General features: G+C 66.3%; 5 protein-coding genes across 5 annotated transcripts; 4 read left to right on the top strand and 1 right to left on the bottom strand.

The window, feature by feature from the left end:
* The first annotated feature begins 233 nt into the window (after positions 1-233).
* Positions 234-738, top strand: MRPS12 (mitochondrial ribosomal protein S12). The gene is made up of 2 exons (XM_065729882.1): positions 234-286; positions 359-738. The coding sequence occupies exons 1-2, from the start codon at positions 238-240 to the stop codon at positions 715-717; spliced, it is 408 nt and encodes a 135-aa protein (XP_065585954.1). The 5' UTR covers positions 234-237; the 3' UTR covers positions 718-738.
* A 138-nt stretch (positions 739-876) lies between these two features.
* On the top strand, positions 877-4,154 carry SARS2 (seryl-tRNA synthetase 2, mitochondrial). The gene is given in 17 exon segments (XM_065729861.1): positions 877-1,153; positions 1,405-1,479; positions 1,481-1,501; positions 1,637-1,666; positions 1,765-1,905; positions 1,973-2,027; positions 2,135-2,198; positions 2,280-2,385; positions 2,499-2,546; positions 2,622-2,730; positions 2,896-2,941; positions 3,020-3,107; positions 3,185-3,297; positions 3,382-3,475; positions 3,602-3,694; positions 3,787-3,852; positions 3,955-4,154. Coding segments are annotated over 17 exon segments (1,530 nt in total). The 5' UTR covers positions 877-901; the 3' UTR covers positions 4,084-4,154.
* Positions 4,155-4,280: 126 nt separating this feature from the next.
* Positions 4,281-6,312, bottom strand: NFKBIB (NFKB inhibitor beta). Its single transcript, XM_065729860.1, has 6 exons — positions 6,013-6,312; positions 5,827-5,932; positions 5,488-5,707; positions 4,957-5,045; positions 4,611-4,865; positions 4,281-4,537 (listed from the first exon to the last, which is right to left on the bottom strand). The coding sequence occupies exons 1-6, from the start codon at positions 6,237-6,239 to the stop codon at positions 4,490-4,492; spliced, it is 945 nt and encodes a 314-aa protein (XP_065585932.1). The 5' UTR covers positions 6,240-6,312; the 3' UTR covers positions 4,281-4,489.
* Positions 6,313-6,529: 217 nt separating this feature from the next.
* Positions 6,530-9,938, top strand: SIRT2 (sirtuin 2). The gene is given in 18 exon segments (XM_065729880.1): positions 6,530-6,699; positions 7,556-7,830; positions 7,908-7,913; positions 7,916-8,013; positions 8,116-8,172; positions 8,263-8,331; positions 8,412-8,541; positions 8,614-8,637; positions 8,640-8,672; positions 8,783-8,838; positions 8,959-9,035; positions 9,153-9,163; positions 9,166-9,203; positions 9,288-9,355; positions 9,589-9,655; positions 9,759-9,780; positions 9,783-9,858; positions 9,860-9,938. Coding segments are annotated over 18 exon segments (1,356 nt in total).
* Positions 9,939-10,677: 739 nt separating this feature from the next.
* HNRNPL (heterogeneous nuclear ribonucleoprotein L) lies at positions 10,678-14,357 on the top strand (the record flags this gene model as incomplete). Its single annotated transcript, XM_065729859.1, is given in 10 exon segments — positions 10,678-10,923; positions 11,597-11,642; positions 11,645-11,713; positions 11,782-11,921; positions 11,923-12,045; positions 12,242-12,296; positions 12,299-12,326; positions 12,483-12,587; positions 12,669-12,742; positions 14,304-14,357. Coding segments are annotated over 10 exon segments (922 nt in total), but the record flags the coding sequence as incomplete, so codon positions are not given.
* Positions 14,358-14,364: the final 7 nt, after the last annotated feature.

Here is a 14,364-nt window from a genome sequence, read left to right as displayed (position 1 = left end):
CGACCAATCGTAGGGCGGCAGAGGGAGATTGATGCTAGCGCTGACCAGTCACAGTGCGGCGGGCGGGGCGGGAAAGCCGCAAGGCGAAGAGGTGCGTGGTAAGATGTCGGCCGTTTGAATTGCCGCCGCTGTCGCGCTTTGCGCCCCGGTACAGCGCTACAGCTGGGGGGGGCGGGTCGGTGCCGTGGAGAAAGCTCTAACCGCGTGTCCCCCGCAGGTCCCGCCGCGTCCCGCAGGATGTCACTTCACGCTATACTCAGGGCTGCGGCCTCGCTGCGCGGCTGCGGTGCGTACCGCCGTCCCCGTCCTCTCTCAGAGCCGTCCCGCTGCCGCTGACCACCCGTTTTTATCCCTACAGTCCTCGGGGCGCCGCCGACCGCCACCATGGCTACGCTGAACCAGATGCACCGGATGGGCCGGCCCAAGCTGCCGCCTCCCAGGCCGGGACCCACTTTCGGCCGCCCGCAGCTGAAGGGGGTGGTGGTGAGGAACCTCATCCGCAAACCCAAGAAGCCCAACTCAGCCAACAGGAAATGCGTGCGGGTGCGGCTGAGCAACGGGCGGGAGGTGGTGTGCTTCGTGCCCGGCGAGGGCCACAACCTGCAGGAGCACCACGTGGTGCTGGTGCAGGGCGGCCGCACGCAGGACCTGCCGGGGGTGAAGCTGACCGTCGTGCGGGGGAAGTACGACTGCGCCCACGTGCAGAAAAAGAAGTGAGCGCGGGGGAGGAGATCCCCGCGATAACGATCATTAAAGCGCCGTGTTCCCGGAGCGCTCTGCGGTGCTGTCGTCACTCGGGAGGGGGGGGGAAGAACGATCCCGGGGGCGGGCGCGGCTCCACTTCCGCCGCACGTTCCACTTCCGCCACGTGACCGCCCTCACGTCCGTGGGGCTGCCCAAGATGGCGGCGCCCAGGGCGCTGTGGGCGGCGCGGAGCGCTGTGGCGGCGGCCGCGCGTGGGCGGCGCTCAGCGGGGACCGGGGCCGCTCCTCGCGCCCCGGCGGAGCGGAGCCGCCTCTACGAGCACGTGCGGGAGGGGCTGAGCGCGCGGCCGCAGCTCAATATGGCGGCGCTGAGCGCGCGCCCGGCAGAAGCCGCGCGGGAACTCGAGCGGAGGCGCGGACCGCTGCGGGAGAGCGATCTGCGGGAGATCGTGAGCGGGAGGAGCCGAGGGGGCGGGGCACGATGAAGGGACCGCTGCGGGAGCGCGATCTGCGGGAGATCGTGTGCGGGAGAAGCGGGGCGGACGGGGAGGGGGCGGGGCATGAGAGGGGGCGGGGCCTGCGCATGTGGGCGGGGGATGGTTTGCGCGTTGGGGGCGTGGGCTCTGATAGGGAGCACCGCGGGGGGGGGGCGGGGCTTGCCTCGTTTGGGGTGGGGCCATGTGACAGACCCCGCCCACAGCTGCAGACCTGGGCCCGCCTGGAGGAGGTGCGCGCCGCCATCGCCCGCCTCGAAGCCGAGAAGGGGGAGGTGGCCCCTGGCCGTGCACGCCCTGGTGGTGAGTGCCCGCGGCCCCGTGTGAACGCACCCCCCCCCCCACCTTATGTCCCGCCGTGCCACCCCTCTGTCACTGTGCGTCCCTCCCCTGTGCCCCCCCCACCGTTCCCCCATCTCATCCGTTCTCCCCCCACAGACCACCCACGCCAAGGACGCGCTGCACGCGGTGAGACCCCCAGGAGGATTGCTCCCGTCCCCCCGGCCCCACGTTGCTGGGGAAGTGATGTGGCCGCCGCGTGGTCCCCACGTGCCCCATCCCTGCAGGTCCCTGAGTACAAAGCGCTGCGGGAAAGGGGCCGTGCGGTGCGGCTGCGGCTGAGGGCGCTGCTGCAGGAGGAGGTGGCACTGGAGGAGCGCTTCTATCCGCGGGCACTGCAGCTGCCCAACAGCACGCACCCGGCCGCGGTGAGCAGGGGAACACTGGGGGGACCGGGGGGGTGCTCCAGCTCTCCTGACCCCTGTCCTCCTGCAGCCTGTTGGTGACGAGAGCCAGGCCCGTGTGCTGGAGGTGGTGGGGGAGAAGCCAGGTAGGGGCGAGCTGGGGATGGGGATGGATGGGTGGACAGTGTGGAGCTGGGACTGATAATGGGAGGAGGGCTCCACAGTGAGAAAAAGGCTCCGTCCGTCCCTGCAGCATTCGGCTTCCAGCCTAAGGGACACCTGGAGCTGGGCGAGGAGCTGGACATCATCCGCCAGCGGTGAGCCCCCCCTCCCCCCGAAGCACAGGGAACACTCACTGCAGTGTCACCTCCGTCCCAGTGACGGCTGTGTCCTCGCAGGAGGCTGTCCCACATCTCGGGTCACCGCTCCTATTACCTGAGCGGGGCAGGAGCGCTGCTGCAGCACGCACTGGTGCACTTTGTGCTGGCCAAACTGGTGCCCAAGGTACGGAACGGGTCCAGGGGAACGCTGTGACCCTCCCCACACCGCGTGGGGGGGCTCCATTAGCCCCCTTCCCCCCCCCTCCCCCCAACCCCTCACCTCTCTCTGCACTGCAGGGCTTCCTGCCCATGACAGTCCCTGACCTGCTGCGCGGCGCTGTCTTTGTAAGTGCCACTCTGTCCCAGCACTGTCCCTGCTGTCCTCCCCACCACCACATAACTTCCCTGTTCCCCCCCCAGGAGGGCTGTGGGATGCAGCCCAACACCACCCCATCACCTGTGTACTGCATCGACCCGGCTCGCTTCGAGGACCTGTGCCTGGCCGGCACCTCCGAGGTGGGGATTGCAGGTGAAAAAACAGGGCAAAATTAGCAGGAAACGGGACAGAGCAGTGCAAAGCTGGGACAGAGGGTTCAGAATGGGGTAAAAATAGGGTGGGGTATATCAGGAGGTGGCACAATAATGGGTCAAAACGTGTGCAGACCCCTCACTTCTCCCCGCTCGTCTCCTGCAGGTTACTTCATGGACCACGCGGTGCAGCTGCAGGACATGCCTATCAGGTACAGCGACCGCACGCTGCGCAGATGGGACGTGGGGAGATGTGGGGGGGTCACTCCTGACCCTTCCTTCCCCCCCAGGATTGTCTGCTCCAGCACGTGTTACCGCGCAGAGACCGACACGGGCCGAGAGCCGTGGGGACTGTACCGTGTGCACCAGTTCACCAAGGTGGGATGGTGGGTCTGGGGGAGTGCAGGAAGGCAGCAGAGGGGGGAAGGGGCCACGGGACCACCCTGTACCCACAGGTGGAGATGTTTGGGGTGACGGCAGCAGAGAGTGGGGGTGAGAGCGATGCGCTGCTGGATGAGTTCCTCATGCTGCAGAAGGAGATCTTCTCGGAGCTGGGGCTGCACTACCGGTGAGGTGGGGTGGAGGAGAAAGGGGGCTCCGCTAGGATCCCCTCCCTCAAATCACTGTCCCAATGCTGCCCCCCATCCCACAGCGTCCTGGACATGCCCACACAGGAGCTGGGGCTCCCTGCGTACCGCAAGTTTGACATCGAAGCCTGGATGCCAGGACGGGGCAAGTATGGGGAGGTGAGAGCAGCCAGGAGGGGACTGCACCCCCTTTCCCCCCCCCCCCCATTATAGGGTTTGCTGAGACCTGGGGTCTCCGTGGCTGTGGGGGGGTTCTCTATGGTGCCTCTCCCCCCCGCCCCCAAGATCTCCAGCACCTCCAACTGCACGGATTACCAAAGCCGACGGCTGAATATCATGTACAGTGATGGGGGTGGGAAGCTACGCCACGCACACACGGTGGGTGCTGTGCCCTCCACACCCTGGGGGTCACTATGATATAAAACCATTTTCTCATCCACCTTACCGTTCCTCCCTGCCCTCCTCCCCAGGTGAATGGCACCGCCTGTGCTGTGCCCCGTCTGCTCATCGCCATCCTGGAGTGCAACCAACTGCCGGTGTGTGGATGGGGATTAGTGCGTTGGGGAGGGAGGGGCGAAGGGGGAGAGGGAAGTGCAGGGAACTGACACTTCCCTCCCTCCCTCCCTTCCCCCTGCCAGGACGGCAGCGTCCGTGTGCCCTCCGCCCTGCGGCCTTTTGTTGGTCAGGATGTGCTCACGCGACCCCCAGCCCCACTACTGCGCTACATCGGCCCCAACCAGCCTGGGGGGGGGCAGGGGCTGTCTTGAGCTTTGGAAGGGACCTTGAGGGGCCAACAAGCACAGGAACACGCAGACATGCTCCCTCCTAAATGCTTGTGAGACCCTGGAATAAAGAACGCTTGAATCGCTATTCTGAGTTACGTTCTTGTGGTCCTCCCCTCACCACATCCCCATAGCAGGTATCACCCCCGTGCCTTTCCAGGCGACCACACGACAACAGTGGCTTTGTGGGAGCCAGATTTGGGGTGGAGGGTGGCTGAGGGGGGAACTGCCCCCCTTTTTATTTTAAAACAACTTATATAAATCCTCTACGCTATACCCAGGGAAAAGGATAAGAAGGGGGGCACAGGAACCCCCCCAAAGTCCAGCCCATGCCTTCAGGGGACCCCGATAAATATGGGGGGGGGGCAGCTGCAGGTCCAGGGGTGTCCCCTCAGTCCACACAGCGACCGCTGTTGATGACAATGTCGTCGTATTCCTCCTGGGGGGGAACAGCGCTCAGACCCCAAGAGGCCAGACAGTTTTGGTGGGGGGGGGGCTTGGGTGCTACTTACACCACTGCTGTTGTCTTCCTCGCTGTCCTCGTCCTCCTCGCTGTCCTCGGAGTCACCGGAGCTGTCGGGGGCCCCAAAGGCGCGCAGCAGCTGGGGCAGGCGGGGGTCGGGGCGGTGGCGGGCGCTATAGAGGGGGGTGCGACCCCCATAGCCCCGCGCTGCTGGGTCAGCGCCCGCCCGCAGCAGCAGCTCCGCCATCTCTGGACTCTGCGCTTCCACCGCCAGGTGCAGGGGGCTGCGGCCGCAGCTCGGCTCCTGGGAGCACAGGGAGGGGCAGGGAGTCAGGGTATGGGGGGGAGGGGGCGAGGAAACAGCGGCGTCCCCTTGGCCCCGCTGCTGTGCTCACCGCTTTGTTGGAGTCAGCCCCGGCGCGCAACAGCAGCTGTACCAATTCCACGTCCTTCCGCAGAATGGCAACGTGCAAGGGGGTGTAACCTGGACAAGGGCACACAGGGACCTCACAGTGCCTGCACCCCAACCCCACTGTGTTCCCTCACCATACCCACAGTGCATTCTACGCTGCAGCCCCGTTACGCCCCTCTGCGTTCCCCCACTCTGTTTCCCCGTAGCACATCCACGCCACACTCCCACGCTTCATTCCCCGAACACGTACCCCACATCCCTGCTACGCCCTCAGTGCTCTGCGTTCCCCACACTGCGTCCCTCGATGTTGCAGCCCCAACATCCCCAAACCGTGTCCCCATTCTTCGACCCTACCCACCACCTCCATCACCTCTAGGCACCCCTGCTGCTTCCCCTCACATCCCCTACTCCACGCTTAACCCCCCCATGAATAAACCCCCATCATTCTCCCCCCCCATTGTCCTCCTCTAGGTCCCACACCGCCCCCTTCCTACCATGGACTCCCCCATCCTACCATCGTAGTTGATGCTCTCCAGCTGTGCACGCTCCTCCTCACTGAGGGGGCAGCGGAGGCCGCCCAGGAGGTGCTGGGCGCAGTGGGGCTGCCCCTCCCGGCAGGCGAGGTGCAGGGCCGTGTGCCCCCCGCGCTCCTGCAGCCCCACACCCGCGCCTGCTGCCCGCAGCTTGTACACGAAGCTGGGCAGCCCCAGGATGACGGCCAAGTGCAGGGCGGTCTGCAGGGGGGGGAGAGGAGCTCGGTCAGGTGAGGGCCGACCCCGGGAATACTCCCCCCTCCCCCCGGGGCCGGCGGTTGCTCTCGGCCCAGGAGTCTCCCCGGAGCCGCCGCTCTCACCTGCCCGAGGTCGTTCTGCAGATCCACGTAAGCGGTGCCCGCGGTGCGCTGCAGGATGGAGTCCAGGAAGGCCTCGTGCTCGTGGATGACCGCGAGATGCAGCGCTCTGTGCGTGGGGAGGGGACGCGGCCTCAGCTCAGCGGTCCCAAACACCGACCCCCCCCCTCCTACCCCCCTCGCGCTCACGTATCGCCGTCCTCGCTGACGAAACTCAGCACGTGCCGCAGCCACACCTCGGCCTCGGGCTCCGGGACGGCCGCGGGGACCTCGTCGGGAGATTCCGGGCCGGGCCCGGGGCTGTGGGGCAGCGGCGCCAACTGCCCCTCTCCCAACGAGCCCAGCCCGCTGTCGCACCACTCGTCGCCCTCCGCCCGCTTCGCGTCGCCGGACGGCGCCGCTCCCGCGGCCGCCATCAGCCGGGCCGCGCTCAGGGCCCCGCCAGCACCGGGCCCAGCGCCGCCGGGCCGGGAAATCCCCGCGGCCCGGGAGGGGAGGGGGGGAGCAGCGCGGGGCACGACGGGACGCGTAGTCCGGAGAGCGCTTCCCGGAAACTGCGGGGGACGGTGGGCGTGGTGGGCTCCCCCGCAGCCAATCAGCGCAGCCCGAAGGGGACACCGGGAAGTGTGGAGACGGACGGCTGTGCCGCGAAAGGCATTCCGGGAGGTGTGGCGGCCTCGGCCAATCAGCACGGCCCGCGCGGGGCATGCCGGAGAGTGTGGAGCATTCAGCCAATCAGCAAGCTACGCAAAGAGCGTACCGGGAAGTGTGGCTCCGTCAGCCAATCAGCATCGCCCGCGCGCGGCCTGACGGGAAGTGTGGCGCCGTCAGCCAATCAGCGTCGCCCGCGCGCGGCCTGACGGGAAGTGTGGCGCCGTCAGCCAATCAGCATCGCCCGCGCGCGGCCTGACGGGAAGTGTGGCGCTGTCAGCCAATCAGCGTCGCCCGCGCAGGACCTGACGGGAAGTGCGGCTCATTCAGCCAATCAGCGTCGCCCGCGCAGGGCCTGACGGGAAGTGTGGCTCATTCAGCCAATCAGCGTCGCCCGCGCGCGGCCTGACGGGAAGTGTGGCTCATTCAGCCAATCAGCGTCGCCCGCGCGCGGCCTGACGGGAAGTGTGTGGCGCCGTCAGCCAATCAGCGTCGCCCGCGCAGGGCCTGACGGGAAGTGTGGCTCATTCAGCCAATCAGCATCGCCCGCGCGCGGCCTGACGGGAAGTGTGGCGCCGTCAGCCAATCAGCGTCGCCCGCGCAGGGCCTGACGGGAAGTGTGGCTCATTCAGCCAATCAGCGTCGCCCGCGCGCGGCGCCTGACGGGAAGTGTGGCGCCGTCAGCCAATCAGCATCGCCCGCGCTCGGCCTGACGGGAAGTGTGGCGCCGTCAGCCAATCAGCGTCGCCCGCGCGCGGCCTGACGGGAAGTGTGGCTCATTCAGCCAATCAGCGTCATTCTCGCACGGCGTGACAGGAAGTGTGGCACCGTCAGCCAATTAGCGCCAATCGCGCTGGGCATTCTGGAATGTGTCGAACCTTCAGCCAATCAGCGCCAACTTTTCATTTCCCGACGGGAAGTGTTGCGCTTCCAGCCAATCCGCGCGTTCGGCGCACGGCACGCCAGGAATTGCGGCCGGGAGCGCTCATGTCCGGAGCGGACGGTGAGAGCGCCGGCGGCGGCGGTGCTGAACCCCCCGAGTGCCTCCGGCGCTCCGTGACGCCGCGTTCCGCTCCCGCAGCGCCCCCCTCCCGGGGCCGATCGCGACGCTGGAGCCGAGAGCGGTGAGTTCGGGCCGGGACCGGGGCCGGGCCCGCGGGGCGCCGTGGGTGACGGTGTCCGGTGCCGCCCGCAGTGGATATCTGCTGCGGAACCTCCTGGCGCGGACGTTGGGTTTGGGCGCGGAGCCGCCGGAGCGCGTTCTGGATGAGCTGTCGCTGTCGGGGATCGCCCGGTTCATGCAGAGCGAGCGGTGCCGCCGCGTGCTGTGCATGGTGGGCGCCGGTATCTCCACGGGTGAGCGGCGCGGGGGGGGGAGAGCGTGGAGTGGGGGTGTGTATGCACCGTACCACTCCTCCCCCTCCCCCGGGCAGCCGCCGGGATCCCGATTTCCGCTCGCCGGGCACCGGACTGTACGCCAACCTGGGCCGCTACAAACTGCCGTACCCCGAAGCCATCTTTGACATCACATATTTCCGGGTACTGGGGGGGGGGGGGGGGGGGGGGGGGGTGGAATGTGGGGCTGAGTGCCCCCGTGAGATACAACCCCGGGCCCTGAGCCCTCGCCCGATGTTCCTGTAGCAACACCCAGAGCCTTTCTTCGCGTTGGCCAAGGAGCTGCTCCCGGGGCAGCTGAAGGTAAGAGGCGGCTCTTTCTGGGGCGGGGCAGAACACACTCCATGTCCCCGCCCCTCACATCTGCTCTGAGCCCGCCGCCCACCCCCCCAGCCCACCGTGTGCCACTACTTCATGCGTCTGCTGAAGGAGAAGGGGCTGCTGCTGCGCTGCTACACCCAGGTGCGCCCCTCTGCTGCGCCCCCTCCCCGGGATGGGGTTTCCCTGAGCGTTGTTGTCCACCCCGTGTCCCTCCCGTGCAGAACATCGATACGCTGGAGCGCGTGGCGGGGCTGCAGCCCGAGGATTTGGTGGAGGCCCACGGCACCTTCCAAACCGCGCACTGCCTGCGTTCCTCCTGCCAGCATCAGTACGACCTGAGCTGGGTGAAGGGTAATGGAGGAAGGAGGGGGGGGCTGCGTGCAGCTCACACCCCTCTGCTGAGCTGCGCTCTCTCCATTACAGAGAAAATCTTCTCGTCGCTCGTCCCCAGTGTGACAAGTGCCAGAGCGTGGTGAAGCCGGGTGAGGGGAGGAGGTCCTGTGCCCCTTCCATCCAGGGGGCGATGGGGGTGGGGTTCATCACGTTCACCTTCTCCCCCCCCATGATTGTTTTCATCTTTTATTTTTCCCAGACATCGTATTTTTTGGTGAGAACCTCCCATCGCGCTTCTTCACACTCCTGCAGTCAGTGAGTGGTTGTGGGGGAGCGTGGGGGTGCCGTGGAGAAAGCAGCTGGGGGGAGCAGGGGGCCGGGTTGGGGGGGGGGGTTGCTGCCATTGCCTCATTGCCACCCCTTCTCTCCCCGCAGGACTTCCAGAAGGTCGATCTCCTCATCGTCATGGGCACCTCGCTGCAGGTCCAGCCCTTCGCCTCCCTCGTTAGCAGGTCACAGCCCCCACCCAAAACGCGTCACGCTCCTGACGTACCATGCTGCTCCTGCAGCGTGTCGCGTTCGCTCCTCTGTGTCCTCGGTTCCCTCATCGTTCCCCTTCTGTCCCCCAGGGTCCCTGCCAGCACCCCCGGCTCCTCATCAACAAGGAGAAAACGGGGCAGGTGAGGGGGGGCAGACAGAGCTGCTGGAGGGGAGCTGCAGTTCCCCCCGCCCCTCCCACCTCACCCTCTTTTCATCGTCCCCAGAGCGACGTCTTCATGTCCCTCATGGGGTTCGGCTCCGGGATGGACTTCGACTCGGACAAAGCCTACAGGCAGGGACTGGGGGGGCACAGAGGGACCCTGAGGTGGGGGGTGGGGTGAGGGGTCCCTACGCACTGCAGCCGGGGCAGAGGTGCGTACGGGAAGCTGAGCTCTGGGGCTCTTCTCGTATTTTAGAGGGCACTGAGGGGCTGCCCCCCCCCCCCCGTACGCCCCCCTTTCCCCACGCACTTTGTGTCCCCCCCCACCTCTGTGCCCCCATGTTGCTCTGCCCCCCTCCTCCCAGGGACGTGGCCTGGCTGGGGGACTGCGATGAGGGCTGCCTGGCGCTGGCAGAGCTGCTGGGCTGGAAGGTAGGACCCCAACATTACAGCAGCGTGGGGCAGGGGAGAATACCCCCAACCCACGGGGGGGGGTCACGGTCACGTTCTCACCACCCCCTCTCCCACCCCACAGAAGGAGCTGCAGGAGCTGGTGAGGAAGAGCACGCCGCCATCGACGCCCTGACACCCCGAGGGGATAAGAGCGGTGCCCTCGGGGGGGACCCCAAACCCCGAGGGGTGGGGCGAGAGCTCGGGGGGCACCGCTGAGAGCGGTGCAGCCACCGAACAGCGAAGGGACAGCGAGGGGTCATAGAGAGGGGCATTAAACAGCGGCACACACGCACAGTGCGCCTCGGTGTATTTTGGGGGGGGGGTCGGCATCGCTGCTTTGTGCCCCCATGGGGTGGGGGTTCCTGGGGTGCAGGGACAGCTGGGGATGCTTGGGAGGGAGGACGGGGGGACCCAACGTGTTCGGGGTTGGGGTGTAATTTAGGGGATCTCGGACCCCTTTGGGGGCGGGGGGGGGGCGTTCGGACCAATCAGAAGGCGTCGAGAGGCGGCCAATCCGAGCGCGAGGATCGGGATAACGGGCAGGAGGATTGGCGAATGAGACCCGCGCACGCTTGGGGCGGTGACATGCGGGAAAGGAATCAATCAGAGGCAAGGGATGTTGAGCGGCGTGCCGGGGGGCCAATAGCGCGTCGAGGGGATCCCGGAGCTCCTGGGGGGGGTCCGCGGACATTCGGAACGAACGCGAAGGAGGAACAACCGAGCAGACCAAGAAGATGGGCGGGGCCAAACCCAGACGAACGACCGATCTAGCCAATTACCTCGGAGGGCGGGAGGACGAGAGCACGCGGCGGCCAATGGGATGACGCGTCCTCTCTGACAGGCAGAAGCGCGACCGAATGAGCGACGGGCTAGGAAGCCGGCGAGGCCAATCGCTTTGGAAGGCGGGGCTCTCGGCGGAGCGGCGTCTCGGCCAGCCAATGGGACGAGCGCTCCGCCTGATTGGCGTGGGGCCCGCCCAATGGGGGCGTGGCGGAGGCGGTGCGGCGGAGCGGGGCGCCATGTCGCGGCGGCGGTGGCGGGGCCCGCAGAGCGCGGAGGGCAGCGGCCGCGGCGGAGAGATGGGCAAAATGGCGGCGGGTGGCGGCGGCGGCGGCTCCGGGCGCTACTACGGAGGGGGGGGCGACGGAGGCCGAGCCCCGAAGCGTCAGAAGACGGAGAACGCGGAGCCGCCGCCTCATGGGCCCGGAGGGCCGGGGGGGGGCGGCGGGGCCGGGGCCGGCGGAGCGGTGAGCGGGAGGAGGAGGAGGAGGCGGCGGGGGGGGGGGATGAGCGGAGGAAGGGGGGGGGCAGTGCCTGGGGGGCCCGGAGCTGCGTGAGCGACGAAGGGGTCCGCGGGGGTGGAGGGAAGCGGGGGTTGAGGGGGGGGGGGGGGGGTGGGGAAGAGGAGGGGAGGTCCTCGGTCCCCGTGGGGATTTGGGTGCGGGGTCGGAGAGCCACGCGTGGGGGGGGGGGGGGGGGGGAACGGATGGGATCCCCGCAGCGCCGCTCCCCCGCGTGGTCCGATGGCGCCGTTCTGACGCAACGTTCCCCTGCTGGGGGTAAATAACTCCCAAGGATGGTGCTCCACAAAGAAATAGTATATTTGGAGCAGTTCTATGTAGATGGGATACAAATAAGACAAAAGAGAAGATGGCTCACCTTCAGGGCGCCGCGGCGCGCAGGGGACTCCACGTGGGACGGATCTCCGAGAAGAGATCCTTCCCCGGTGGTGGTCAGCCCTTAAATGGGGTCTGGGAGAGGTGGAGCCAGGCTCCACCCCTTCCAATCACACAGGTACATCACCTCCACCTGTGCCCCCATGGCTGACTCGGTGCTCACCCCAGGTGACCCATCAGTGGTTCAGGCCGTGATTCAGCAGTTCCCATACACTTACCCTCCCCCCCCCCCCCCCCCCCCCAGGAAAACTACGACGATCCGCACAAGACCCCCGCGTCCCCCGTGGTCCACATCGGGGGCTGATTGACGGCGTGGTGGAGGCCGACCTGGTGGAGGCCCTGCAGGAGTTCGGCCCATCAGGTGAGCGCATCCCCCCCCTCCCCCCCCCCCCCCCCCGTGGGGACGGTCCCCCTCCCGCAGGAGCACAGCTGAGCCCCGCCGCCCTCGCTGCAGTTACGTGGTGGTGATGCCCAAGAAGCGCCAGGCCCTGGTGGAGTTTGAGGACATCCTCGGCGCCTGCAACGCCGTCAACTACGCGGCCGACAACCAAATCTACATCGCCGGGCACCCCCGCCTTCGTCAACTACTCCACGAGCCAGAAGATCTCCCGCCCCGGGGACAGCGACGACTCCCGCGGCGTCAACAACGTTCTGCTCTTCACCATTCTCAACCCCATCTACTCCATCACGACGGTGAGCGCGGCGCTCCCAGCGGCCTCGTGCGCCCCGTCCCCTTCAGGCCCCGTGGGGTGTGGACGCGGTCCTAAATCCGCTCTTCCTGTGCCTGGGCCCCGTGCTTGCGTAACCCGTGGGCTTTTCTTCCGTGCTCCGGGGCTCTGGGTGCGGCGGCGGTGCCTCGTGCAGATCCCTCGCGTCTGTTTTCTTTCAGGACGTGCTCTACACCATCTGCAACCCGTGTGGCCCCGTGCAGAGGATCGTTATCTTCAGAAGAACGGCGTCCAGGCCATGGTGGAATATCCTTTGGTGCCTCCGAGTGCCTCGGTTCGGCTTCGTGCCTGCGTGGCCGGGGCTCTGTTTCAGCGCAGGTCTGGCCCCGCGCACGCTCAGCTCCCGTCCCCCCGTTGCTTTCAGCCGTGGTTTGCTCAGTGCGGTTCCTTAACGCGGCGCACGTTCGACTCGGTGCAGAGCGCGCAGCGAGCCAAGGCGTCCCTTAACGGCGCCGACATCTACTCTGGGTGCTGCACGCTGAAGATCGAGTACGCCAAGGTGAGCGGGCGTGCAGCTCAGCAGCCCCGCCGCGCGCTGCCGCTGCGGCTCACCGCTCCCCCCGTGTCCCTGTCTGTCTGTGCCCGCAGCCCACGCGCCCTCAACGTCTTCAAGAACGACCAGGACACGTGGGACTACACCAACCCCAACCTCAGCGGGCAAGGTAATCTCCCTGAAATCTCTCCGCGCAGCGCTCCGTCGGGTACAGCACTCAGTGTCACTCCACGGGCTCCCGGTCCCCCCCCCGGGGCGGGTGTGGGGCCGCTGCCGTGGGGAGAGCCGAGCTGAGCGTGGGGCCGTGAGCTGCGGGGGCTCTGGTGTGGCCCAGCGTTGCGTCTCGCTCGTCGCGGAGCGTCGGCGCGCGGCCCTGCGGGCGAGGGAAGTCTCTGCACACTCCGTTTTTGCTTGCGGGGTTTATTTTTTTCCTTTCCTCGAGTTTTTTTTTGTTGTCGTCGTCGTTGTTGTGGGTACGATCGTTTTTTTCCTCGAGGAGCCTCTGTTGCTTTGGGGAAAAGGTGCCATCGCTTTGCCCCGCGGGCAGCTCGCCCTCCCAGCGCCTCGTCCTCGGCCTTGCCCCAACCACGGCCGCGTTCCCCTCCGTCCCCGCGCAGAGGGGCGGCTGCTGCGTGCCAGCGCTGCGGGGAAGCCATGCACGGTGGGTCTGGGGGCCGTGACCGCCGCCCCCCCCCCCCCCCTTCCCCTCCCCTCGGGTTTTTGAGCGCGGCGAAGCGAGCGATGGCATGACACGACATCCCCGGGGCAGGGGCAGAGCCCTCCTCCAAGGTACATACGTAGAAGATGTGCAGAGCGGTCGCAGGGCCGTGCATTTTTGAGGTGCATCCGGCTCGCCTGGCAGGCGGCAGGGAACGGGGAGGGGGTGCAGTAACGTGGCCTTTCCCAGCTCCAAGCACATAACCCCGGGGACCGTTCTGCGGCGGAAGTCCGGATGGGCCGTGACCTGCCTCTGCACATTCCTCACACCACCACACAGTGTAGAAAAAAACAAAAAAAAAACCTCACTGGAGAAAACACGCAGCATCCAGAAACAAGCAGCAGCTTGAGCTCATTACATCAAGAACACCACACCGTGGTCCAAGGACTCTACAGCACAGAGAGAAAGAGGCGCAGCATGCCACAGCAGACACTACCTTTACTTAAACCAAACCAGAGTGAATCCACAGAACTAGAAAACACAGCCCAGAGGGTCCTCACCACGAGCCCAGCAGCGCTCTCACGGAGAACGGAGTAGAGCTGAGGCCCTCCAGCCTTAGGATTGCTGTCAGCACGGTTTGGCTTGGGAGGGCAGCTCTTTGCTCACACAGTCTCTCCTGCACTCCTCAACTGCCACCACTATCAGCGCCAAGCGGAGAGCAGAACACCCCACCCCAAGGGCACACAGATCCCTAAGAGGCCGTAGCTGGGGCCGAGACACATTTCCATTACAGAGGAGACACGCACACGGGAAAGAGCTACACAGAGCCAGAAGCACCATTCTGTTACAGCCCCACACACGCTCAGCAGTGAGGACACGGAGGAACACTCTCATTTATCACACCTCAGTGTCCTCTGTCGGTACCGCTCGAGGACAGCACATCCGTGAGACGTATTTTGTGTTTTTAAAGCAAAAAAAGAGAGAGAGATTTTACTATTATTTCTTTAAAGAAAGATTGTAGCGGTTCTGTGCCTTTGACCTGTGTTTATGACTCTGAAACCATGTGATGCAGGGTCGCAGTGTATGTTTGATGGGACGCCATCTTTCAGAACTGTGCTAACTCACTCTGAAGC

The sequence above is a fragment of the Cyrtonyx montezumae genome, unplaced genomic scaffold, assembly GCF_038088225.1.
Source record: "Cyrtonyx montezumae isolate F1298 unplaced genomic scaffold, pur_monq_1.0 scaffold_111, whole genome shotgun sequence".
Lineage (NCBI taxonomy): Eukaryota > Metazoa > Chordata > Aves > Galliformes > Odontophoridae > Cyrtonyx > Cyrtonyx montezumae.
Note: the sequence above shows the minus strand (reverse complement) of the source record. Positions and strands in the feature narration are given on the sequence as shown.